The sequence below is a fragment of the Trachurus japonicus genome, chromosome 1 (genome assembly GCF_045865225.1).
Source record: "Trachurus japonicus isolate A0001 chromosome 1, Traja_1.0".
Taxonomy (NCBI): Eukaryota; Metazoa; Chordata; class Actinopteri; order Carangiformes; family Carangidae; genus Trachurus; species Trachurus japonicus.
The window spans coordinates 27,023,906-27,051,399 of NC_140907.1; the positions used below are offsets into that span (position 1 = coordinate 27,023,906).

The 27,494-nt window shown below is 43.1% G+C and overlaps 1 protein-coding gene across 1 annotated transcript in view; it reads right to left on the bottom strand.

The window, feature by feature from the left end:
- Positions 1 to 27,494, bottom strand: part of LOC146992047 (voltage-dependent T-type calcium channel subunit alpha-1H-like) — a 56,884-nt gene that overhangs the window by 23,464 nt on the left and 5,926 nt on the right. The window contains exons 3-16 of the mRNA XM_085783254.1: positions 21,225 to 21,300; positions 20,740 to 20,873; positions 20,153 to 20,250; positions 18,113 to 18,272; positions 14,008 to 14,317; positions 13,796 to 13,888; positions 12,609 to 13,212; positions 8,231 to 8,655; positions 5,264 to 5,415; positions 3,949 to 4,134; positions 3,510 to 3,627; positions 2,347 to 2,502; positions 1,341 to 1,428; positions 395 to 585 (exon numbers count right to left, since the gene is read on the bottom strand). Of these exons, the coding sequence (XP_085639380.1) occupies positions 395 to 585; positions 1,341 to 1,428; positions 2,347 to 2,502; positions 3,510 to 3,627; positions 3,949 to 4,134; positions 5,264 to 5,415; positions 8,231 to 8,655; positions 12,609 to 13,212; positions 13,796 to 13,888; positions 14,008 to 14,317; positions 18,113 to 18,272; positions 20,153 to 20,250; positions 20,740 to 20,873; positions 21,225 to 21,300 (2,791 nt within the window). The remainder of the gene's footprint in view (positions 1 to 394; positions 586 to 1,340; positions 1,429 to 2,346; positions 2,503 to 3,509; positions 3,628 to 3,948; positions 4,135 to 5,263; positions 5,416 to 8,230; positions 8,656 to 12,608; positions 13,213 to 13,795; positions 13,889 to 14,007; positions 14,318 to 18,112; positions 18,273 to 20,152; positions 20,251 to 20,739; positions 20,874 to 21,224; positions 21,301 to 27,494) is intronic.

The following is a 27,494-nucleotide window of genomic DNA, read 5'->3' on the forward strand; positions in this document are numbered from 1 at the left end:
GAAACAAAGCAGCAGCCTGCAAAGAACAGGAAACCCAGGAGACTTGAGCTCTCAGAGAACTTTGACCAAGGTTTCAGACAAGATATTTACTATTTACACTGTGATAGTGTCCAAAGGGGGGGCTACTAGGTACTAACTATGCAGGGTGGACAAACCTTTGCTGCTGGCCCTTTTCCTTTTCTGTCATTTAGAAAATATAAAAGATGAAAATAAAAAATAAAAATAGTATTTAAGGGAATGTATCATCTGTAACTTCAGGCCGTTTGGAGATAATTTCATCTTCCACTTGCTGAACTGTTCATATTACACAGAAATTTTGACCAGCGGTGCCCAAACCTGTGCATGTCTCTGTTTACATAAAGGAAATACATAATGAAAGAAGTCCAGGACTCACAGGTGATCTCTGCTCAAGGCTGTTGACGTCCATGGAAGCGGCACTCGCCCTTCGTGATTGGCTGGAGTTTATGGTGGGCGTGGCCGCGGTGTGCGTGATGACCGGCAGAGGCGGAGGCGGGGGGTGGGGCATGGAGGCCTTGGGGTTCAGGAGGCCGTTGGGGCTCAGCATCATGGCTTGGATCTTCAGCTCTGCACAAACACATTTTTTCCGTTAAAGGATAAATCCACTTAATTAAACCTTTGTGTTTATTTTTAGTGACTGATGACACAGAGGTCACATCCATGGTGGTGTGTGTGTTCTTTTTAGTTCTGGATACTCACTGTGAAACTTAAAAATTTGGATAATCACTAGTTTTCAGACTCTGTGTTGTTGTTTTTTTACATGAATTTACATGAATAAATGGAACACATTAAAAATTAACAGAATTTATTTCTGTCAGAAAAGAGAAGGATCTTAGAAAACCGCCTTTAGATCAACTAATATAGATATACAAGTCATTTCTAGAGACTTAAAGTTGATATTAAATTAATAAATAATTCAAAGAAATCTTAATTCTTTGGGGAAAAAAAGTTTGGATTCCTTCAAATGTATAAAATGGTGAAGGGGACAACTTCACATCAAGTATGATGATGTATTGTAATGTGACAGGTATTCCCAGCAGGTGCCATTAATACAAAATTAAAAGACACTAATAGTTATAAAGCAATATTCTCATTTAAAGAGGCTGTTTGTGAGCTTTCTCCGCTGCAGGATGGAGTTTCTAACCAGGAGCAGGTGATGGTGAACTGGCACTAACTTTTATTATGAGCCCTATTGTTGTCTGTTATTATACAGGAAGTCCACATCTGATGCTAAACCCACAACATTAGACTCTTAGACTGGTGAGTAAACAGCAGCTGATGCCAACATTAGCTACTGTATGTGTTGATCGTCCAGTTTGTACCTGCAGCGTAAATCTCTCTCAACTTCTCCTCGTCCTCATCAGAGAGCGACTGTCTGTCGTCATCCGATTCAGATCTGTTGGCGTCACCCTAATCAAAGACACACACACACACACACACAGCATCGGCATCACTGCAGTCATCTAATCTTCAGCATTATCCTCATCATTGTCACTCCCTTTTCCTTTTGTTACTGTTTGTTGACTGTTGTAAAAAAGTGAAAAATGTGCGATGAGTCGAGAGGGAAAGACTGAGAGACAAAGAGCAGAGGAGGCAGACGGGCGGAGGGGATCTCCAGTATTCTCTAGTTGAGTTATGTGCACGGCTTTGGCAGCGATCTCCTGTAGTCACGCCAATAAAGCTTTACTGAATTTAATTAAAATTCACGCCAGAAAGATGGAGGCAGACGGCTTTGGCAAAGGGTATCTGTGTGTGAATGTGTGTGTGTGTGTGTGTGTGAGAGAGAGAGAGAGAGAGAGAGAGAGAGAGAGAGAGAGCAAGTGCTTTCTGATGCTGGAGATAAAAGATGAAAACTAAACAACAAAAGCTCACCAGCTGTGAATGGCAGGCGATATCAAACACATCCCTACCCTGGAGAGTGTTGTGGTGTTGTGGTGTTGCGTATGTATGCATGTGTGTGTATGCCTGTGTGTGTGTGTGTGTGTGTGTGTGTGTGTGTGTGTGTGTGTGTGTGTGTGTGTGTGTGTGTGTGTGTCAGAGAGAACGAAAGATAGGGGGAGAAAAAGGGAGATAGAGCAAGAGAGAATAAACTGACACAGAAAGAGTAAAAAGAGCAGTGGATAAAGAGAGAGAGAGAGAGAGGAGGAGGAACCACACAGGCAGGATGGTGGAGATTATTCTCTTGTAGGCAGCTTTGGTATCATCAGCACGACAGAGCTCAATTAGTTTCATTCTCTATCCCTCGTTCTCTAAGCAGCTCAAGTTTATATAAAAAAAAAACAACAACAACAAAAGAAAAAAACACAGCGTCGTTGCCCCCTCACTCACTTCAGCTTGAAAGCCCTCGACCAAAATGGCTACGAGCAAGTTGAAGAGGACGTAGTTGCCAAAGGTCATGAGGGCGACGAAGTAGAGGGCGGCCAGCGGCGTGGTAGAGGCCATCCCGTTATAGAGCACCGCGTTCCAGTCCTCCTGGGTCAGGATCTGCAGACGGGGAGGAAGAGGAAGAGAAAGAGAGAAAGAGAAAGAGAGAGAGAGTTCACAAACCTACGCAGCCAGTCATCGTAGCATCATAACGAGAGCAATACACTGCAAAAACTCAAAATCTTACCAAGAATATTTGTCTTATTTCTAGTCAAAATGTAATTTCTAGTCAAAACAAATCTCATTATACCTAAAATAAGTATTTTATACATAATACATAAATAGCTATACATAAAAAAGTAGCTTGTTTTTAGACACTTTTTACTTATTTCAAGTCTATTTTCACGTGAAATAAGTAGAAAAATCTGACAGTGGAGCAAGCTTTACTTCCTTATTACAAGCACAAAAAACTTCCTTTCACTGGCAGATTTTTCTACTTATTTCAAGTGAGAATTTGTTTGAAAGAAGTGAAAATTATCTAAAAATAAGTTAATTTTTAGGTGATGAGTCTTATTTAAAGGGGAAAGAGATTAGTTTTGACTAGAAATCAGACATTTTGACAAGAAATAAGACAAATATTCTTGGAAAGATTTTGAGTTTTTGCAGTGTAAGAGCGGATTCCTCCTTTAATACCTCTGTCGAACAGTAATGATGCTCATCAGCGTTAAACGAGCTCCTGTGGAGTGTGCGTTTCATTACCCTTCCTCACCCTCTCACTGCTTGTGAAGTGTATCTTACCTGCCCCACTGGGAGAGTTTTTGTATTTTGTTTTGAAGAATTGAGTGCGAGCGCTCTCTCCGTAAACTGGAGCAAATGAAATAATGGAAAATAATGGAGAGGATCGTCAGGGGCCGCAGCCAAGCGACGACAGCGACAACAGCTGCCGTTTGAACCTCACCGCAAATTAATTTTTAAATCAAACTCAACAAGTAATTCACCAACCGTTGGGCGAGGTGGGGGGGGGGGGGGGGGGGGGGGGGATTCCTCCAGATTAAATATTCCTAATGAATTTAATGTATTTGTTGTGCGCTCGTACACATCTGCTGGTGTTTGTGTGTTTGTCTAACCTGAAACACGGTGACAGTCGCCCACAGCAGAGAGTCAAAGTTTTTCCTGTCGGGTAGAGTGTCTCCGCTGTCTTGACGCAAACCGAATTTACAGCCAAACAGATGCATCCCCAAGATACTGCAACACACACACACACACACACACATAGACACACATACACAAAACAATGAAAAAAAATACATTGCTTTCATTACATGGTAATTTAATACGGAGGCTGTGCAACAAGATGTGTGAATAATTGTGTTTGTGTGAAAGGTGATGATACATGTGCTAATATGTCCAGTAACAGTGTGTGAGGAGAGGGTCAGTGATGGCGACTGTCGTTCTTTTTTGTGTGTGTGAGGAATAATCAGTGTAATTATAGCTGAGGAGACATTTTGGCTCGTTGTGTCTCAGCCTGCGGCATTGCCCTTGGAGAAAAGGGAGAATATACTGCACCTGAATATGAATATAAAGAGCATCAGCAGCATGCAGAACGTGGCCACGTTGTCCATGGTCTTCATCAGCACCACCAGCTGCCTCCGCAGGGCCGGCAGGAAACGCACCAGCTTCAGCACCCGCAGCAGGCGGAAGGTACGCAGCACCGATAAGCCTCCCTCCGCCTCGCCCACTATCTCCCACACGCTGATGACCAGCAGATTAGAAACAGGAAGTGAAATTCACACTAAAAGATACCGACTTAACCACAGTATCACTATCATCCTCAAAAAAAAAAAGACAGATTAAAAACTCTCTTTTGTTCTTGTTACGCGTGGCTGTCATGTTAAGCAGAGATTTGTATCTGTACTTTACTTTGTTATTTATATTTCTGGCAACTTTCACTTTTACTCCAATTTAGTACTAAAACATCTCGTTACTACAAAATAAAATCAGGAGAAGTTTTATAGACTTGGCAGAAAAAAAACACCTGTCCAATATTTGTGAGAAATTGCAAGAAATGTTCGTGTGTTGGATTAAAAGATTCTTCCCGCTGGATTTGCGCCTGGAAAGTCCTAAAAAAAAAAAAAAAGCCTGGATTTGATGTTTAAGAAGTTGTGAGAACCTTGAATATAGTATCTCACAAAAGTGAGTACACATCTCACATTTCGGCAATATTTTTTTTATATCTTCTCAAGGGACAAAACTAAACTAAAAATGAAACTTGGATATACAGTATGTACAGCTTGTATAGCAGTATAGGTTCACTATCCACTGAAAATAACTCAACACACAGCCATTATTGTCCAAATGGATGGCAACACAGGTCCTATTCCTCATGACGCCTGACTGGACCATACAAATTTGAGATCCTAGAAGGCGACTTTAACATCTGCCAAAATCATTTTCTTGTTGAGGTACTTGTACTTTTACTCAAGTATTGCTCTCAAGTACTTGTACTGTGCGTGGCGTCGTCTGAAAAGTGGCAACGGGCCAACAGCGCAGTTTACAACGTGGCAGTCGATAAAGAAGGTGAGAGCAGTTTTCTCTGGCACGGTAAACAAGCGGAGCCTTCGAGCAGCGAGATACATAATTCAGGTTGTAGTGATACATAATGGAGTGAATGCAGAGACGCCCTGGACGAGAAGAGTGCAACCACTTGGCTTCGGTGCCAAGTTAACACCAGCGTCACTGTGACAGCCTGGAGGATATGGCTGCAGTATTGACATCGCTATGACGACTCTCCAGTGTCAACAATGACAGAGTTCCCATTTGGGCAAAACATACACACACAAACTCCTTCCTCCCTCCTCTCTCTGATCCCCCCCCCCCCCACCTGATGATGACAATGACGCTGTCGAAGCCGTTGTAAGGGTTCTTGATGTAGCCGAAGAGCCCGAGAGCCATCATCTTCAGCAGCATCTCCAGGCTGAAGAGACTCGTGAACACCATGTTACTGATCTCCAAAATATCTGTCAGCTCCTGCGGCTGCAGAGGTGCAGCGTTTGTGGAGAGAGAGAGAGAGAAAAGAGAGAAAAGAGAAGAGAAGGGAAAGATTGATGTACAGAGACGGACATCAGGCTCAGAGGAAACAAAATGAACAAATAAACAGAGATGGACAGACTTGACAGTGTGCAGCTCTGTAAACTCAGCATGTCAGGAATCTTTTTCTGAGATGCCGGTAGTCGAGGCTTCGGCGGTTTGTATGTGTGTGGGTCTGTGTGTCTTCAACATACACACAGAATTTGAATGAAGGGGATGTTTTACCCATAGTCATGTTCAGCAGAAACCAGTGAATCCACATTTATGGATAATGTCACTGACATTATCTAAATCAGTGCTTGTCAAACTTAAAGTGGAGGAGGGGGGAGGGGAGGGGGGGCATCTCCTGAGGCTCAGCAGGGGGGGACGAACATGACTCAAAGGAAAATGGCAGAGTTAAGAGAGATCTGTTAAATATGAGGCTGCAGTCGGGTTATGTGCCAAAACTCTTTCTTTTTTCTTTTTTTTCTTTTTTTTGGCTGGATGCTGTCGCCGTGAGGTTGTCAGGCAACCAGCGGAAAAACTCCAGGTGATTACGACTTACAGCCAAGAAATCGTCCAACACACAACACAACCCCCCTATAAAATGACTAAGTGTCATTTGCACAGATTAAACAAATGAGATGTAATAAAGGTTTTCAAGAAGGTCTCAAGGCCTTCGCCACTAAAAGGAACGTAAAGATGATGTGAGTCTAAAGAAACGTCTTGGCCCCAAACTATGCAAAGTCGAGGACAGTCTGCACGATCCATATATGGAGACAGCGAGAAGACAGATGTAAAAGCAGCTAATGCTCTCACTGTATGAGGCCGATGTCAAATTATCATTCTCTGCCACCGACTCTCTCTGTCTCTCTGGAGGGAGCGAATCGAGCTCGTCATTAAACTTGTAAGAGACTCTTTGTGGCCATCTGACTCATCATCCCTATATTTAACAATTACACATTGTTAAATATGATGGATTTTCAACATGCGGTGGTTGATGCCGACAGCCTTTCTTATGCAGCACAAACTCAAATAACTCTGTTTTTATCTTATAGAAGTTTTGCAAGTTCATAAGACAGTGTACTGTATGTACGTGTAGATTTCTCCCTGTGTGAACCATTTATTGGTGAATAGAGGGCATGTGTTTGTTCCTCTGTAGCTCATATTGAGATCAATATTTTATTTGTGTTCAAGTATCAATATTTCATTGTTTTGAGTTTCAAAGACTATTTCGGTTCACTTTTTGTCACTCCCATCAAGTGGGAAAGAATTGTTACCATTATTATAATCATTATCATTCGTCGCATTGAAATTATCGTTACCATTAGTATTACACATACTGCGCAGTTTAAAGCCAATGTCTTTGATTCACAAGGGTTAATAGTCCATGTGCAATAATCTAAATGCATTTCTGTACATGATTCAATCTGTAGTGTTCAATCTGTTCGATTTAAATATCAACTAAGTATTTATAGTTTATTATTGACAGAGCATACTTTTTATATTTTGAATATTAGGGGCCTTACATCATTATTTTTTTAAATCTTTATCAATATGTGAAATAGCCTGCTGTTACATAACTGATTCGTATTAATATTTGCATCTAAGATTGCTAATAAATGGTTTTTTGGCTTCTGTTTCATTTCATCCCTTCAGTTTTATATCTATTAACACTTTGTACACTGTGTTTTCAAAAGCTGCCATATAAATTAAGTTACAGTTATTGTTATAAATGCTGAAAATAAAAACCAAAGTCTTCAGCTCATGTGGCTGAAACACACTTGAAGGATGTGTATGATGTAAGGTCGGTGAGATTTCTTTACTACCAGAGCTCCATATGTGTGTGTGTGTGTGTGTGTGTGTGTGTGTGTGTGTGTGTGTGTGAGCATGCTCAGTGACATCTGCCTAACACAGCTGCTGCTCTCAATGTATATGAGGCAGAGCGACTCTCCAGAGATCAAACACGCGTCTCTGAGGTGTTTCACGGTAAATTACGCTGGTCACGTTGGGAAGATGGGAAGTCGCCCACTTCCAACTGTTTGGCTCTTAGTTGTGTTTCACTGTTTTCTGGATAACAATGCACTTCAGAGGCACAGGGTGGGGTGGGGAGGGGGCTTTATCAGGCTTTGGCAACACATTCATATGTGATTATATTCATTCATATATCTTCATTGTTGGTTCGGGTCTCTTCAGAGGATTTATTGATATTGAAAAAAAAGCGGCTAAAACGGTCCCGGTCTTATCCTTTAACATTAGACGCTCCAGAAGTTGAGGCCGTCCTGATCTGTCCTATTGTTCAGGAAATGGGCCAAATGCAATCTCCCCCTCATCTTCCACCCACAGTCTATCCCCCTGCCTTTCAGCCAATCACAATGTCAGATCTGTCCTCCTCCTCCTCCTTCTCCTCACTCCTTCATTCGCTCACTCACTCTCCAGACTCATGCTCATTCTCTCTCCCGTCCCAGGGTCATGCTTTAATTAACACTTCAGGTCTTATGAGTTTCCCCATCTCCTGATACATGCATGCACACACCTACACACACACACACACATGCACACACACACACACTGTGATCCCATATGCGTTTTGCTGTAAGTGTTGATTGGAGGGTAAGTTTATTGACTGCACCACACACAGTGATTAGCACATCCATTTTCAATCAAACTGTAGTCACATCCAATATGCACGAGGCACACACACACACACACACACACACACACACACACACACACACACACAAACCTCTTAGCACCAACAGACACACACGCTCGTTCATACCTGTTCGTGGTACTCTATGCCCATTGACAGCGTGTTGATAAGGATGGCAATCATGATTCCCCTGTTGAAGTATCTGCTGCCAACAATGAGCTCCAGTTTAGTCCGGAGCCCCGCCCAGCAGCGCACCAGCAGCCGTTTCCTTGGCTCCGACACCTGTGCATCACCGCGGCACGGACTGCTGCTGCTACAGTGGCACGGGCTGTTACTATGACACGGGCTGTTGCCATGGCATGCGTTGCTGTACCCAAGTTGCTGCTGCTGCTGCTGCTGCTGTTGGTCCTCGGGCTGCTGCTGCTGCTCGTTAACGTTTTCGCCGTCCTTAAGTTGGTTGTAGTAGATGCAGTAGGGGCACGACGCCGACGACGATGACGACTCTCCTGGGACTTCGCCCGGCAACAGTAACGCTGGATGGCCGGTGCACCCACCTGCAACACACACACACACACACAGGGAAATGGGGTGATGTACAGTAGTGTAGACAAGGGCCGCACACAAATCATGCATGCACAAGGGCAAAGCAGATTGTTGATTCTTTATGTTGGAGTTATGGAGACGTTCTGTCATTCAATACACTCTGCGCTCAGTACGGGAGAGCACCTTCATTTCATTTCTGGGAGACGAAAATTCAATAACATGGAAGCTACAGTGCAGTTGGGATGCTTTTGTGCAGAGGGGGAGTTCTTTTATTAGAACGGGGATGGATGTGTGTGTGGATGTGTGTGTGTGTGTGTGTGTGTGTGTGTGTGTGTGTGTGTGTGTAGTTGGGGGGGAAGAGGGAAGGGAAGGGGAGTGGAGTGAAGCGGGAGTAAGATTTCAGTGGAATTCATTAGCAGGCAGCTCGGGAGGAATGCTCCAATGACATAACAACAAACACTAATCTAGCACGAGCAGTTCACTTGTCATCACAATTACGACAAATTCATGTTTCACTGGAGACTGATATAGTAAATCCAATCTAGTCACTCTGTGGTGTGTGTCTATAGATAATGTGGGCTGCAAGGAAACTTTGAGCAGGCAGGCAGGCTGAAAAAATGACTCTTCTCTTCTCCACTACACACACACACACTAAGACACACTAAGACACACACTCACTCACACAGAGAAAACGCTCCGATCAAGAGCTGTGATTTTCAGCCATTCTGGCCGACAGCCCCCCCGCCCTCTCCCCGGTGAACATAACGACACACTGAATAATTTCTCCAAGTTCCTGCATGTGCATGGTAAATGGAAAATGGAAAATGTCCCAGCAACAATTAGAATTCGTTACTGCGTTGTATTAAACTTGGATGTGTGTTTTCTGTGTTGCCTTATTTTACATGTCAAGGTCTGTTTACTCAGCGTGGGGAGCTCTGCTGTGAAAAAAAAAACAGACTGGAGGAGCTTTGTAGAGTCTGAGATGTCGATCATGATGTCATCAGGGGGGGTTAGCGCAGCTTTGGGAAAGTGAAGGATGTATTTTGTTGGGGTTTTTATTGGAGCCCGACCCATACTAGGAGCTAGGAAAAGTCAGGATATCCTGACTTCTGCTGCTTTGATTTAAACCATAACAGTGTCTTTACAGGGAAGGGTCTCTTGGACATGAGTCATGCATACTGCACATTACCTGCAGTGGATTCTCATCAGCGCACTCACTCAGCTGACCTTCTGCTGCAGTGTAATACAATGTGCTCTATGGGTTTGCATCTGCGTAGGAAGGAAGATAAACCACTGAAAAATGGTCTATGAAACGCACTTTTAAGTAGATATTGGTTTGTTTCAGTGGCCGTTATTTAGAGTGTCTAAAAAACAAATTTTCCTGGTGACCCCCCCTGTGAACACAATCACATCGCTCTGCTAATCTGTCAGTGCTCTCGGTCAGATCTCCAGCACGCTGATCAAAATCTACTGCAGGTACTGTCCCGTCTATGCATGACTACCTCACACATCCCCACGTCAACAAACCTCCTCATGAACCCCTGACATCTGGGAAATCAAACATCTTTAAAGTCTTGAAGGATCCAGTGGGAGCCTTCAAAGAGGGTGTGAATTAAACCCAAGTAGCTCCACAAAGACCTGCTGCTGCTGTTTTCAATGTTTATCATTTTATTTTACTTTTTTACTATTTTACTTGGTTTCCCTCATCAAACTCATCAATTACACAATCCAACAACTCTTAAACGCTCTGGTGGACAAGTTGTGACCTGCACATTCACCACGCTATGAGATAATAACGGAACGTTACGAGACGGAGTTGTTTTTGAGGCAAATTAATGCAAAACCACTGATGCGCGTTCCCATCGGGGGCAGTTTTTCATCAAGCAGTCTCTGCATTTCCCTCTAAAACAACTCCGTCTTGTAATGTTCCGTCATTATCTCATGGCGTGGTGAATGTGCAGGTCACAACTTGTCCACCAGAGCGTTTTGGAGTTGTTGGATTGTGTATTTGATGAGTTTGATGAGGGAAACCAAGAAATCCCATGAGCCTCCGTAGCGTAGCTCTGAGCAGCTCGTGGCTCTGCTCCGCTGTTCTAAAAATAGCTTGCACCGACAATTATGTAAAGGTAACGAACCTACTGCTATGACTATAGGGATTATGGCAATGGGCCAATTTGCCAAAATGTTGAACTATCCCTTTAACAAAAGGTAAAAGGTGTTTGAATTATGTGTAATAGCTTAATAAATATCTCAAATATCTTGCTGCAAGTCGTTTTCATGAATATTTACATCCGACCTCTCTCTGATCGCACAGAGGAGGTGATCCGGACCAAATAAAAAAGAAGAAGTTCAGTCTGAGAGAAAAGTTTTTAGCTCAACTGTCTGGAGACACTTCAACCTTTAGGTTTGAATAATGAGTTTCACTTTAGAGCTGTGCTTTAATTTGACACATTTTTCCACAGTGTTGTGAAGTACGATGACATTTGGTCGATCTTTTCAAAGCATCATTGTTCACGGAGGGGAGCAGCTGATTGAAGTGATGTGTTTCCCTTCCCTTCATCCTCCATCTTTGTAGTCCACACGTGCCATGGAACTACAAGTGTAGTGTAGTGTGATCTAGTGTGAGGGACACACAGATGTGTTGCCTAGGTGATAATTACCTGCACATCTAAATTACACCACCGTGTCCTTGGACAGTGTTTGCTCTGACTGTCTGATGAAGGTCTATGGCTGAAAGCTTGTGAATGGACTGAAAGAAAATTGTGCACGCTCTCATATGCGGAAGCTGTTGTTTTGTTTTGTTTTGTTTTAAATAACGCTTTTAGCATCAAAAATAAAATGTAAATCATAACCTCTGTGTCAGGTGGTAAACTGATGTTTCAAAATTGCATCAGATAAAGCCGAAGAGATCAGCACAGCAGGTCTAAATACTAATGAAGGAAACTGGGAAATGATGCTCGTTTTGTAATGTGGGTGAAGGAGCCGAGCGAAGTTATCAAATTTTTTTCTCCTTTTTTGAGAAACAATATGAATGATATTTCTTGATAATGTTTTCTGCTGTGTTTATCTTTTAAATGTGATGTTTCTGATGTCTATACATTATAGTATCGTGTGTTTTTCGCTCCTTCTTGCTGACTGGGTCACATGACTCAATCATGGGCTATACATGATTTAAAACACCTGTGTAATCAGTTGGCTCATATCCTGATGAAGACTTGTTAAAGGGATAGTTCAACATTTTGGCAAATTTGCCCATTGCCAAAATCCCTGCAGTAGGTTCGTTGCCTTTAATTGTCGGTGCAAGCTATTTTTAAATCGGAGCGGAGCCGCGAGCTGCTCAGAGCTACGCTATAGAGGCTAATGGGATTTCTTGGTTTCCCTCATCAAACTCATCAAATACACAATCAGAGCGCTTTGGAGTTGTTGGATTGTGTATTTGATGAGTTTGATGAGGGAAACCAAGAAATCCCATTAGCCTCCGTAGCGTAGCTCTGAGCAGCTTGCGGCTCTGCTCTGCCGTTCTTAAAAACAGCTTGCACCGACAATTAAAGGTAACAAACCTACTCCTAAAACTATAGAGATTATGGCAATGGGCCAATGTGCCAAAATGTTGAACTATCCCTTTAAGCATTAAATACTGAATTAATCATTTATAACACATGAATACTCATTAGTATGTAGTTTATAAACACAGTTAAAAATGTTTTACTCATCATTTATAAGCACTGTAGCACTGTATTTATTAATGCTTAACTAATGATTAATAGTGTGTACTTATTCATTATAAAGTGTTACCTTAAGTTTTTACAAAAAAATAAATTGCTAGAATAAAGAAGAGGGGACTGGAGACTGAGCCGGTCTGTGAGTTCACTCCTCTCAGACCCAAACTGTGAGTTTTGACCTTGAGGTGTCTCACACACGCACACACACCACACACACACACACACACATCCGTTCTTCTCACCATGCTCCAGCACCAGCTGTGGCAGTCTGTTGACGGTCTCCGTGGCAGCCAGCCTCTTCTGGTGGCGACCTTTAGCGTCCAGGTGACTGAGGAGCGGCGATATGAAGGGGTAGTTAAACATGTTCCCTCCGTTGCTGATGACGACAGCGGTGGCGGGCTCGGGCTGCGGCTGGTGATGCTGCTGATGATGATGATGATGCTGCTGGTGGTGATGATACAGCTGCTGCAGGTGCGACAGGTCGTTGGGGGCGTGGCCTGAGTGCCGGTGGGCGAGTCCGTTCATCTCCCCGACGCCGCTCCCTCTGGCGGATCCGGCGCCTCTGTCCCTCCTCCGGCACACGCACACGCAGTGCAGGTGCGGGCGCGTCTGGGCGTAGTAGCGGGACAGGCGGCGCCACGCCTTGCGGCCGAGGTGAGCCAGGTAGCGGATGATCTCCTCGTAGCAGCTGCCCGGCTGGCTGTCGCTGGCCAGCGTGGAGGCCGATTGGTGGAGCTGACGGGCGTGCTGCTCCGACTTCATTAAGGCGTGTTCCCTCTGCTTCGTCTCGGAAAACTGGGTTGCTATGACGACCAGGCACAGGTTGATCATGAAGAAGGAGCCCACCTGGTCACGACAACACACACACACACACACACACAGTTGAAGTTTGTGTGTCTATTAATTAAAGCAGAAGTAAGCGGAGTGTTTGTGTTAATCTAAGTCTTAAATAGTTATATCTTCCGACAGCAATCACTTATATAGAGTGTTTGGTCCGAAACACGGGTCTGTCAGTCACTCTGCTCTGCTGTAAGCCGAGGAGAAAACTTTCCTTGTATCCTACAACCTTTATCCAATGAGGAGAGAAAACGGCATAAAGGGGCGGTCCTCTCTGTGTGTGCAGCCAAGAGATGCGCGTGAATGTGGTGACGTAGGGACGAGGGCGGGGACTGCTAACTCCATCTGCTGACAGGAAGTTAGCCAAAACGACCGGATCGCTTACTTCTGCTTTAAGTTACATTATTTATTTATTTACAACATTTATTTATTAGTGCCAAATCACATTAAGTTATCTGAAGGCACTTTTCATATCGAGCAGCTTCAGACTCTTTATAATATTGATTACAGAGATCCAATAACTCCCATCACGAGCAAGCACTTGTGTATTTATGTGTGTGTTTGTGTGTGTGTGTGTGTTACGCGCACTTACTATAATGAGGAAAATGAAGTAGATGAAGTTGTAGAAGGAATGTGCATCCATGACGTAGTACATGATGTCCACCCAGCCTTCTAGAGTAATTACCTGAATGAAAACACACACACAAACCAATAGCAATAACAGTAATGTGTTGTGTGTAAGTGTGCACATCATTCACCGACTATAAATGTGTCCCTGTGGTTTAAAAAAAAAAAAACATTTACCTGAAAAATGGCAATCCATGCGTATCCGATGTTATCAAAGTTAATAGCCCCCTTGTGTGGGTTTACTTCTCCGGCTCGACACTCGTTGTAATACTGATACCAGTTCACACAGGAGACCTGATCATCGACTGCTCCCATCTCTGCACGGGCGTCCTCGGGGCCCAGGAGACAGGAAGTCCCGCCCACGCGGCGGCGAGGCACGTCGGAGCACCGAAGCATCCCGTTTTCTCTTTCCATCGAGCAGATGAAGGGGTGGTCGTCGGTGCCGTCGGGCTGATAGTAGCCGCTCAGGAAGGAAATGTTGTATCTCCTGTCGCAGCAGGGTGAAACGTTAGAAAACATTTTATTTTATAACATTTATCATGCATGTATAAGGATTTCTTAGTAGCCTATCATTTTACAACATGACTTATTATTACTTAATGTGTTAAATAAACACGTTATTTAAGATGCAGGCTCACTATCTGGCAAACTCAAGTTAATGTTTACTGATTACTGCTTCAACTAAATAATTAATTATGAGTGGTAAAATGAGTCTCATTATAAAGTATAAAACCATCATCACTTATTAATGAGGTACAATAAGGCTCCTTTTACTAGTTACAAATAAGTGATGAAGTAATAAGTGATTAGTAAGAGTACTCAGTAGTAAACATTGACTTGATCTTGTCAAATAGTGACCCTCAATGTTCAAATAGTGTGTCATAACTTGTTAATTTGTGACTAATTAAGTGTAAACAACTGAATTAAAAAACAAATTATTAATCATTCATACATATTTTATAAAGGTAGACTTCTTGTAAAGTGGTACCATAGTTTTAACTAATAGAAAGTTATAATATTAATGTGCTATAGCCTACACACCCACAAAGCTTTCTAATTTCTGTTTCCTGTCTGTGAGCCATTCAGTTGTTATGGGGATGTAAATCTTTAAAAATGCCTACATGCTTTTTTTTTTCTTTTTTTTTTTCAAAAAGAGCCAGACACTGCAGTTTTAAGTGGTCACTCCTCAAATAGAAGTAAATTCTGTATATGCTGGGGACTACTTTCAGCTGTAGATTAATAGACATTAATAGACTTAGTGGGGATCTATGTGAGGCGGTGAAGGTCCACATCGCCCAGTGCAACTGTGCCGCTCACTAATGTGTTTTTAATCGTTTTTGGCCAACAATGCAGCATTATGGGGCAGGGGAGTGAGTTATATCAGGCTTTGACCACACAAATAACACTTAGATCAGTTCAAAGCCGTGTTCATTGTTGGTTTTCTTAATGGGCGAAAACCTTGGACATTGCCAGAAGCTTTGAAACTGCCAGAACAAGAATTGGCTCTTAAATTCAAACAACTGAGTTTCCTGGAGAAAATACAGGTGGAGGTAGAAACGGTTAAATAACTCCATCGACCTGCTCTTTGCAGAGATGGTCTGTTTACTAGAGGCAGAAAAAGACAGAATGAAATACACAAGGGTGTTAAAGGACAAGGAAATGTGGAAACAGAGAGAGAAATACAGATTAATGGAGGAAAAAAAGAACAGAGAGTGGGAGGGTGCAGAGGAGAGATAAGCAATCAATCATCCGTGGTGTAGAGAAGGGGTCACAGAGGAGCGGTGCTCTCACTTCTTATTAGGAAAGGTCATTTTGTTGTTTATGAAGTGAGAAAAAATCCTAATTGCTCGCTAAAAAAATGAAAATGTAGAGCAGGATTAACTTCCAGTATAAGCAGCAGACAGGCACCTGTGCACCAGGCAGATGTGACCACATGGGAATAAAGCAACATAACGAGTCAATGCTTTCTCTCCTGAAGGTGGATTTCATATGTTTTTAGACGCAACCACCACAGACTCTTGCACCCGAGAAATAATTACAAAAGAAGAATAAAGGCGTTGTTGCTTTCTCAAGGCTGCTCATCACTTTTTAGTCAATACCGGTGCTTCTGTTTTTGTTCTTATGTTGCGGTGCCGGCACAAAAGACTCGACTGTGACAACAGAAAATCACTGGCAAACACTAGAACAGGAACTCCTACTCAATCACAGTCACTTCACTCAATACATCTCTTTTAAAGGCTTTTTTTTTATCAAAGGCTGTATCAAGGGTGAACTGGATGAAAGTAAAGTCACATTAAATACAGTCAAATAATGATAATAATGATTAAATAATGTGTCCTCCCAGTGCCTGCGCTTCAGTTTCAGTCCACAGGTAGTAGACAGTGGTAGTAAACCAACCATTGGCCACTGTGACCTAAACTGACCTCATGTTATTGGATTGTCCAAGCGTTTTCTGCCTTTTTTCGAATTTCTGGCGCTTCCATTCAAGTTTTTTTTTGCAAATTTTGAAAATGTGAATAACAATAGGTGGATGGAAACCCCACGACTGTACTAATGCATCATTTTACTGCTGTAACATCTACTGAGTATCAACATGTGAAAAAAGAAAACTAAAGTATTGTTTGATTTTTTTTTCTCTTCTCCTGAGGTTTCCCCTTTTTTTTTTAAATCTTCGATCTGTTACTGTGAATAGTTTTTATCTAAATGTAGATATAGTTTTTGTAAGAAGAAAAAAAAAACATTGTCAACAGCATTAAAAAACCCTCTTTGTTTTGGAGGGATATTGTGTCCCTACAATGTTGAGACCAAACCGTGGTAATTTTGCCTTTTATTAAAAAGTTTTACCCAACAGTTTTTTTATAATTATTTTACTGTTTTTATCTTGCTGAATTTTAATGTTATTATACTTTTTTCACATTGATTGTACTTTTAATTGCTGAATAGTTTAAATTTCTCTTTGCAACATTGTTTTCAAAGGTGCTGATTAAAGGGGAATTTCTGTTTTTTTACAATCTGGACCTTATTTCTAGCATAAAACACAATCATTTACTCAACCAGATAACTTTGGTGGCATTACGAGTCGTTTTGACGAAATGGGCTTTATGCACAGCTCCACTACTTCCTGAACTTAATGCTGCTCCATTGTTTCCTGTCTTTTACATTATTGGACAAACTGATTAATCCAGGTGTGTCTGACCATTGTGACTATTCAGACACACCTGGATTAATCAGTTTGTCCAATAATGTAAGACAGGAAACAAAGGAGCAGCATTAAGTTCAGGAAGTAGTGGAGCTGTGCATAGAGCCCATTGGATCCAGCCGAGAGCCGCGTATATCCATATAATGCGAGTCTACAGGGCAGCGGAATGCAGCCTCTAAATAACACATTATCTGCCGCGAAACTCGTCCATTTCACCAATATTTTGTTATGATACGCTAGTACTATTCCCGTTTGAGTCCTGGGTGACCTGTTATCAACATCCGGGGTCTGCAGGTTGACCTACTAACCTCTGACCTGGATGATGTCATCGCTGAGCGCGAAGGACTCCAAATGGGTGAGTAAATGATCGTATTTTATGCTAGAAATAAGGTCCAGATTGTAAAAAAAACTGAAATTCCCCTTTGAGAAAGTTTATCATTACTATAAATCAGAAGTAGCAGTATTACTAGTGGCAGTTACAGCAGTAGCTAACACACACAGAGCACATTCATGACCGATCAATCGCCTGCATCGGTCGACTCCCCCTCCCTCTCCTGCTCCTCTGGATACAAACACTGTCAGTGGTTATTATCTGAGCTGGATGGTTGAGCAGATGTGAGGTCAGGAGGTGTACGCAGCGTTACGTCATGTTATCTGATATTATGGGACTGTGCTTGTGAACATGTGAGCAGGAGTGAGAGTGACGGTGTAACGGTGATGGAGTGCGACACTGAGGGAACAGCGGTGAAAATCTGAAGGTGTGTGTGTGTGTGTGTGTGGAAGGCGCCTCTGAAAGTCTGTGATTAAAAACACACAGCATTCATGTGGCCTTCTCAATCCTCTGATTCGTGATCTCTGATAGCAGAGGTTCCAGTGTGATGCTCATCGATTAGAGCGCCGACTAAACCAGCCAATCACTGATATCGATCTCCTCTTTGAAACGATAGCAGGGTGGATGGAGGATCAGTCTGTCAGCAAACTTTTGACACAAGCGAGGGGGGGGTTTCAGAGTAATGAGACCAGTGGCGCACCGACTCGTTGTAACATTTGCCGGGTGCATGGTTGGTTACTATAGAAACTCACATCTTGACATCGTCTCCCATGAAACAGCGGTTCCTCAGTAGCCCCGCCCACAGCTGCACGCCAACGATGCCGAAGATGAAGAAGACGAAGAAGCACAGCGCCAGCACGTTGCCAAGCATGGGGAGCGTGTCCAGCAGGAGGGTCACCAGGATACGCATACCTACCAACACACACACACACACACACACATACATATACACACAGCATAAACACCAACACTGAACTCTCAAAAGTTAAAGGGATAGTTCAACATTTTTGGCAAATTGGCCCATTGCCATAATCCCCATAGTTTTAGGAGTAGGTTCCTTACCTTTAATTGTCGGTGCAAGCTACTTTTAGAACAGCGGAGCAGAGCCGCGAGCTGCTCAGAGCTACGCTACGGAGGCTCATGGGATTTCTTGGTTTCCCTCATCAAACTCATCAAATACACAATTCAACAACTCCAAAACGCTCTGGTGGACAAGTTGTGACCTGCACATTCACCACTCTATGAGATAATAACGGAACGTTACGAGACGCAGTTGTTTTACAGGCAAATGCAGAGACTAATTGCTGAAAAACTGCCCCCGACGGTAACGGGCATCAGTGGTTTTGCATGAATTTACCTCGAAAACAACTCTGTCTCGTAACATTACGTTATTATCTCATAGTGTGGTGAATGTGCAGGTCACAACTTGTCCACCAGAGCGTTTTGGAGTTGTTGGATTGCGTATTTGATGAGTTTGATGAGGGAAACCAAGAAATCCCATTAGCCTCCGTAGCGTAGCTCTGAGCAGCTCGCGGCTCTGCTCCGCCGTTCTAAAAACATACCGATACACCGACAGTTAAAGGTAACGAACCTACTGCTAAAACTATAGGGATTATGGCAATGGGCCAATTTGCCAAAATGTTTAACTATCTCTTTATACTGAGACTTAAATTCAGTAAAATGTCAGTCGCAGGAAGTGTTGCATGGCCCCCGACAGGAGAAATCCCTGCACAGACCAGAACTGAACCAGCGCAATTAACTGGATAGCAAATAATTAGAGTTCAAACACTGATAATTAGTCTCCACTTCACTCTGCTGAAAAGCACAGGCACAAGATCCCCCTCTCTGGACTTTTGGCTACTTCAAAAAAACCACACTCTCAAATTTTTTACAAGAGCTCAGTACGAGTTCTGCCAAGGTCAAAACGCACAGTTAAAAAAGAAATGACAGGCAGAGGGAAAGCTCGGCCGGTTTGTGCTCTGAGCTGTTGACAACAATAAAATAAAAAGCACCACAATGGTCTCAATGACTTTGCTCGCTGCGTCCTGATTTGTTTACACGTGTCCATTATAAATGGAGGGCTGCAGCTGTTATTAGCGGAGCAGCTTGGGTAGTTAAAGAAGCCAAGTGGAATTTACAGTGTGGTCAAAGAGAACAAGGACAGTGGCACATTTTTCATTGTCTCAGCTGTGACTAATGCGGCGGCTGACTTTCAGCTCAAGTTGTTTTTCAAATCAGATGCACAGAGCAGGATATAAGTCCTTTGTTTTTTATTATGATTTTTCCATTTGAATGCACGCTCTGCATATCATAAGGGGGCAAGACAGGAGGTTGATTGGGCCAGTTAACGCACAACTTAAAGGAAGTCTTGCTCGGTCATCAAATTTAATATTTTTGTTCAGTCAGAGTCTTTCTGAAGTTTGCAACCCACAGACATCAGCAGATAGTTGGTGTACTTCCTGCTGATGTTCTGCCAGTGCCTGTAACTGCAGCCATCTTCACTTCTAGCTCAGCTTTATGCTTCCAATCTGGATCCATTACAGAGTTTTGACCATTCAAACCGCTTCTCTTTACAGTCTTTGACCTGCTGCCTGCTGCCTAAAGTCCCAGACTGTTCACCCAATATACTTTAAAACTATTATATAAGTTTAACTTCGGCACTTAAAGCTCAGTCATTGTTTTATTTAAAATCCAATGTGGCTGCACAGCTTGAAGCCAAAACAATGCAGAAAGAAAAGTGCAGTGCAGTTTGTATGTGTGTGTGTGTGTGTGTGTGGAGGAGAGAAACTCACTGGGAACTCTGTTGATGGCTCGCAGTGGGCGGAGCACGCGGACGGTCCGGATGGCTGATAGGCTGACGTTGTGTCCATCGAGGGAGTACTCCAGCATTCTGCAAAACAGGGAAAGCCACTGCTGTGTCACTGGCATCGTTGATGAGCCTGACCTTGGCAAATCCTGGGAGTCTGCTGGGAATCCAGCACCAGAACGCAGTGCACTGTCTCCGGGATACATAGCCTTTTAACTACCAATCGCTGCGGCCTCTGTCTCCCAGGACCAAATGATGCGATTGTCATTCTGCAGAGCTGTTGCACACACACACACACACACACACACACACACTTCTGTTGGTGCGCCTAAGCACGCGCACACACACGCTTGACATTTAACTGGCATTAAACAAGTGTCTAAGCTTTACACAAAACACACACACACACACAGATACACACACACACACAGATACATACACACACTTTTGGCTCATATTTAATGTCAGATGCGCATGTGTCCATGTGCATGTTTGTGTGTGTGTGTGTGTGTGTGTGTGTGTGTGTGTGTGTGTGTGTGCGGGTGTGTGCGGGTGCGTCTGTCGAACACTCACCCCACTATAACAATGAAGAAGTCCAGTCTGTTCCAGGTGTCGCCTAGGTAACCATTCTGACCTATGACCCCGAGAGCCACCATCTTCACCACCATTTCCCCGGCAAAAAACGCAAAGATCCCATCATCCAGAGCCTGTACACACACACACACACACATGCACGCACACACACACACACACACAAACCCAGAGGATTAGCGTAAACTGATTAAGTGGGGGGAAAAAAATTAAAGCAAAAACTTTTCAGACCCATGATAATAAAGTCTCACAGCTGAACATAATTAGTTTGTAATTTCAGATCGTGTGTGTGTGAGTGCGCAAATGTGTGTAAGAGTGTGTGTCTTTCTGTGGTTGTGTGGATTAATTGTATTTAGAAATGGCTGCTCTAAGGTTAAGGTTAGATTCAGGTCGCAACCACAGAAAGATCAGTGTGTGCGTGCATGTGTGCGTACATATGTGTGTGTGTGTGTGTGTGTGTGCTTTACCTGCAGGAAGGAGGGGGTGTGGCCACACGGCTGGAACATCCCTAGAGTGACGCAGTTGAGCAGGATCGCCAAAATGCTCACACGTTCAAACCATGTGGGACAGAGTTAAGGCTCACACAGCAACACAACACAGCACAGTGAACATCGATCATCACACAGTGATAACACACAGTTTGATTGACAGGAAGTTCAGCCAGTCACAACAAAAACCAGACAGACAGACATCACTGCTCGTTTCCTCATCCTCCAGTTTCTCTCTCGGCATTTGCTCAGCTGTTGATAAGCAGTAAAAGTCAAATCTAAGCTTTCAAACATATCATCAGAAACCAGTGTGTTCATGCTTTCTCTCAGTTTCAATGAATGCAATTACAGATAGCAAACAATAAACATGAGTCTCTTAAAGGGATAGTTCAACATTTTGGCAAACTGGCCCATTGCCATAATCCCTATAGTCTTAGCAGTAGGTTCATTACCTTGAATTGTCGGTGCAAGCTATCTTTAGAACGGCGGAGCAGAGCTGTGAGCTGCTCAGAGCTATACGCTACGGAGGCTAATGGGATTTCTTGGTTTCCCTCATCAAACTCATCAAATGCACAATCCAACAACTCCAAAACGCTCTGGTGGACAAGTTGTGACCTGCACATTCACCACGCTATGAGATAATAACAGAACGTTATGAGACAGAGTTGTTTTAGAGGTAAATTCATGCAAAACCGCAGATGCGCGTTGCCTTCAGTCACAGTTTTTCAGCAAGCAGTCTCTGCATTTACCTCGAAAACAACTCTGTCTAGTAATGTTCTGTTATTATCTCATAGCGTGGTGAATGTGTAGGTCACAACTTGTCCACCAGAGCGTTTTGGAGTTGTTGGATTGTGTATTTGTTGATGAGTTTGATGAGGGAAACCAAGAAACCCCTTTAGCCTCCGTAGCGTAGCTCTGAGCAGCTCACGGCTCTGCTCCACCGTTCTAAAAAATAGCTTGCACCGACAATTAAAGGTAACAAACCTACTGCTATGACTATAGGGATTATGTCAATTTGCCAAAATGTTGAACTATCCCTTTAATAAAGTGCAGGCGCTATGAGAGCAGCAATCTACAAGTGTCTTGAACTTCTATCAGAGGGGTAAACAATCTTCAATTGGTGTTTTGGTGATGAGGGCTGAGTCCTGTCGAACACATCTGTCCAAAACCTCCGTCCACTGAGACATGGAGACTGTGTGGGGCCATAGCATCTACTGGTAATTATAATTTGCGTCATTTTCATCCTCATCAAACCATTCAGTGACCCCCCTAGTGCCCCTGTGTGGAAGCATCTGCATTCATTATGCGTCTTTTCCTTCAATCTGTGACCTGTGTCTGTACCTACTGAATGGTAATGTATCTGCAGTGACCCGGAGGAAGCCCTGAAGAAGAGTTTAAGTTTAAGGTCGGGCAATGTTGATCATGCGGCATAGGAAACATTAATGCGCTTAATTTGCAAAATATCTCACCAGAAAGAAGAAAAAAAAAATCTATACATTAGTTCAGCGCCTCATGGCTGGAATTTTAAAAAACCCATTTACAAGCATAAATGCGAAGAAACAACCTCTGTGAAGGTACGAAGCTGCGATAATTGGCTTAAATGTATCAACCTTCATCTACAAGCAAAACTTCTGAGGAGGCATTTCGGCTGTTTAATATTCACAACTACAAAAGCAAAAAAGAGCCACCAAGAAACAGCCGAGGAGGAGGACATTTGAAGTCACTTTACATTACATTTACATTCACTCATTTGGCAGACGCTTTTATCCAAAGCGACTTTCTAAACGAGGGACAGCAGCACTGAGGCGTCGGTGGTGCAGCAGCAGTGGGAAACCTCGGAGTAAGCACATACATCTGTTCAATAAAGACAAAGTGAAAGAAGATCAGGTGAAGAAGTGCAGTGTAAGTGTGAGCTGCTGCTGCTGCTGGGCCGTGTCAGGGAGTCAGGAGGAGTGTTGGGAGAGGAGGAGCTCTCGGAGGAGACGAGTCGTGAAGAGGTTGTTGAAGACGGACGGGAACGCCCCGGCTCTGATTCCACTATCACGAAGCCGCAGATGAGAAACAGCCTGAACTGAGATTGCCTTGTGTGTTGTTGGGGATGGCAACCCCAGACAACAACGATCCTCCGAGGGAAACGCATGCAGAGGCCAAGAAGTTTAGGCGTAAAACTGTGTGTGTGTGTGTGTGTTTGTTTGTGTGTTTGTGTTGTTTTCTAGCTGTCAAACTGAGAGAAGGAGCACGGCTCTGAAGTGGAAAGCAGGAGAAAATAGTCTGAAGTAGTAAAGTTACAGGAAAATATTGTGTGTGTTGGATTCAATCAAACACACACACACACACACACACATTTGAGCACAAATGTGAAAACTGCTGAATGGATGACAGGAATGTATTCAAGACCCAAGGACGCATACATAACAAAGCCTGGAGCATGCACATGGACACACACACACATGTTAACACACACACACACACACACACACAGAGTCCCCTTCCTGGACACTTTGCTCTCGAGAGGGCAGAAAAATTAATGAGAGTACAATCCTTTATCACCCTTGAGACAGAGAGAGAGAGAGAGCGAGGGGAGCGATGGAGGGAGAGAGAGAGAGAGAGAGAGGGTAATCCAGTGTCCTCCCTTTGCTGTGGTTGCCATGGGAACCCCGATCTCACCGTGGGAACTGACTTCTGAGTTTCACAATCCGCTTGCATCCTGTCTGGCCTGGAACACAACACAATTAATACAAACACACACACATGCACGCGCACGCAATGAAAAACACACGCACGCGCATGCCACAAAAAATAATAAATAAATAAATAAATAAATAAATAAATAAACGACGTCCTTCAGCAACAACCCGTCGGTCGTCTTCCACAGCGCTGAGGTCGTCGGAGCGCCGTTTTTTAATGCCCGGTCTGTCTGTGTAAGTTACAGCAGCTTAAACAACCCCCGTGTTTCCATAAAACACACACACACTCACACATAAAGATACACACATGGACACACACACACACACACACACACCTGCATAGTAAAGGGAGGGACAGGGCCGGGTCAAGGTATGAGTGATGGATGAGTCGGTAGTATTACCACGGTTGGCCCATCATTCAACATCAGAGGGAACGTCCTCCTCCTCTCCACTGTTTCACTCTTCTTCTCCACTGCTTTTTTTTTTTTTTTTTTTACCCCCTTTATCTCCTCACACACTCAACCTTTCCCTCTATCATCTCTCATTTTCCTCTACAGCCTTTCCCCCCCTCTCTCTTTGGCCCAATTATTTTTCTCTTTGCTCTGCTCCTCCTGCTCTCTGTCTCTCCCTCTTCCTTTATATAGTAGTGCGGTATAATTTTCCATCTTCATTCCATATAATTTCTGCCGTTTTCTCTCTTGCCTCTTTCATCCACTCCCATGCACACACACACACACACAGACACACACACATATACTGTATATACACATGTGTGCGCCCTCCTTTGTGTTGCCTGGTGCCCTCCCCTTCCTATACCATCTCTACTGTACGACTGCTGCCCTTGGGTAGAGCTTCAGTGTCTCTGTCAGAAACCTGAGTCTCAGCCAACAGATAAACTACAACTACACTTAATAATTAACATCGCCGGAGAGATGGAGAGGCAGGCGAGACAGACGAGGTGAGAGATGGAGATAAGAGAGACAGTGAGGGAGAGGTGGAGGACGAGAAGGTAAAAAAAAAAACAGAAAAAAACAGAAACAGAAAGGAAAAGGAAAAGAAAGAGGGACAATTAGAGGAGAGGTGAAGAGAAATGGCTTGAGAAAAAAAAAAGAAAAGGAAAGAAAAGCACAGCGAGAAGAGAGAGGTTAGGACCCTGACGATTCAAGCCTTTAAGTGTAAACAACAGCAAATGTTACGTGGCCTCCACGCTTTGTCTTCTCTCCCTAATTGCCTCCTCCTCTCATCTTCACGTTCTTCCTCCCTCTCCAAGAAACATCGCCCCCTCCCCTCCTCCTCCTCCTCCTCCTCTTCCTCCTCCACCTCCACCCACCCACCTCACCCACTCCTCTCCCTCTCTCTCCCTCTCTGTTCCTCTCTCCTCTCCCTCTCTCTCTCTCTCTCTTGGAGTGCCAACACAGGTAATAAAGGTCAGGAAGACATTATAAATCAAATCAGATCACATCTCCCTGATCTTTCTGTCATCATCCTCCACCCTCGGCTGTGATACACATGCTACGGCCGGCGTGCGGGAACATTTTTAGTATGAAACGTTCATTAACTTAAAAGGATCCTCCGCAGGGACACGCATAGGCCGTCTGGATACACACACACACACATACACACACACACAGGATATGGCCCAAAAAAAAAATGCTAGATGGGTTCTTTTAGCTTGTCCAGTGCAACACCACCAACGCTGCCGCCACCGTCTCTTAATGCAGCCTTTATAGAAGATTATACGATCTGACTTATAGCTTTAAATATCAGACATAGGCCATTAAGAAGAACAACCTCTGAGCTGCCAGGTTGTTAAAATCCATTTGGCTGATGTATATTCTCCTCGCTGAGTCTTCCTACCTATCAGGAAGACCTCTCCAGTGGACTATTTGACCATTTAGCGTCTGAAAAAAAAAAGCTAATGTGGACAAAACCCCATTTATTACCAGCTTATTACTGATTACTTACAGCAGACTTGATGGGTTAAGGCTTATGACAAAGTGAAAAAAAAAACTCTAGTCCTTATTGAAGACGTCTGAACTAAAAGATAGGGTAACACTTTATAATAAGTAACTATTAAGAATTAGTTAAGCATTAATAAATACTGAATTCTTCATTTATAATGTAGAAATACTCATTAGTATGTAGTTTATAAAGACAGTAAGTGCTAATCAATGATGAGTAAAACATTTTTAACTGTGTTTATAAACTACATACTAATTAGTATTCATGTGTTATAAATGATAAATTCAGTATTTCATGCTTAACTAATGCTTATTAGTGTATACTCATTATTAAAGTGTTACCAAAGACAGTATATTATCATTACAGGCTTGCTGGAGGTTTTATGGATAGAAATATCAGTTCTGCCTGTTAATCGCTTCACTACTTTGACCCCGACTGAAATAGCTCAACAACTGTTGGGTGGATTCATGATGACATTTGGTGGAGACATCCACGGTCCCACGAGGACGGATCCTAATGATTTTGGTGATCTTCTAACATTTCCTCTAGTGCCACCATGAGGTTAATGTTTTCAGTTTATAATTGGAAAATATTAATAAGTTGGGTGACTCCTCTTGTCTCTCAGTATGGTGTCCTATCAAAAGGAGTGTAAGCATTTGTTTAAAAATTAATATTAAATTAGGTTTGAAGAATCCAAAATGAATATTTCAATGAAGTCTAACTCAAATATCATGATATTACATATCATTGCTGGACTTCTTTGCTGATAATACACTGTTACTGTATTACCATATTTTATTTATGTTTCAGCTGATTTTTATAATATACAATCACATTATCGTAAAGGTGATTGCTATTAAACAGCAATTAAACGTTTTATTTGCGACATGTACAATGAGCAAAGCAAGGTTGGACTCAAAACTGCAAAAAGCAAAGAAAAACCCAACATCAGCTGGGGTCGGCTCTGCCACCCCACCCCCACTGATAAAGTTATTGATTGACTGTGTCTTTGTCACTTTGTCACTAAGCCATCAAGTCCACAGTTATTGTATTGTTACATCGTTGATAGTCCTCCTGATGATTTAAAGGGCTATACCTTAAAAAAAAAAAAAAAAAGGTAACAAGTGGACTCCTAGAGCAGCCGGAGTGATTTCTCACAACCACGGATAAAACCCATTTCTATTAATAATAATGACATATAACTGATCAATAAGCCACTGATAAATGATTTATTGCTAAGCGTTAATAAAGCCAGTGGTTACAGCTTAAAAGCCTTGTGAGAAGAGAAAGAGGGCTGTACTAGGAAGTGGTATTGATGTAAAAAATATGCGGTTTCGATGGGACTACTTAACGAGTTGTATATGAATGAGCAACCTGCTCGCTGGTTTCCCCCCGCGCTCTCTGCTGCTTGGCCTCGCACTTTCTCTTTGGATTCCACACACACAGACTTGATTAAACATAACCTAGTTAAGTTTGAGAGTGTGTGTGTGTGTGTGTGTGTGTGTGTGTGTGTGTGTGTGTGTGTGTGTGTGTGTGTGTGTGTGTGTGTGTGTGTGTGTGTTAGTGCCAGAGAGAGGGAGAGATAGAGAGGGAGAGAGAG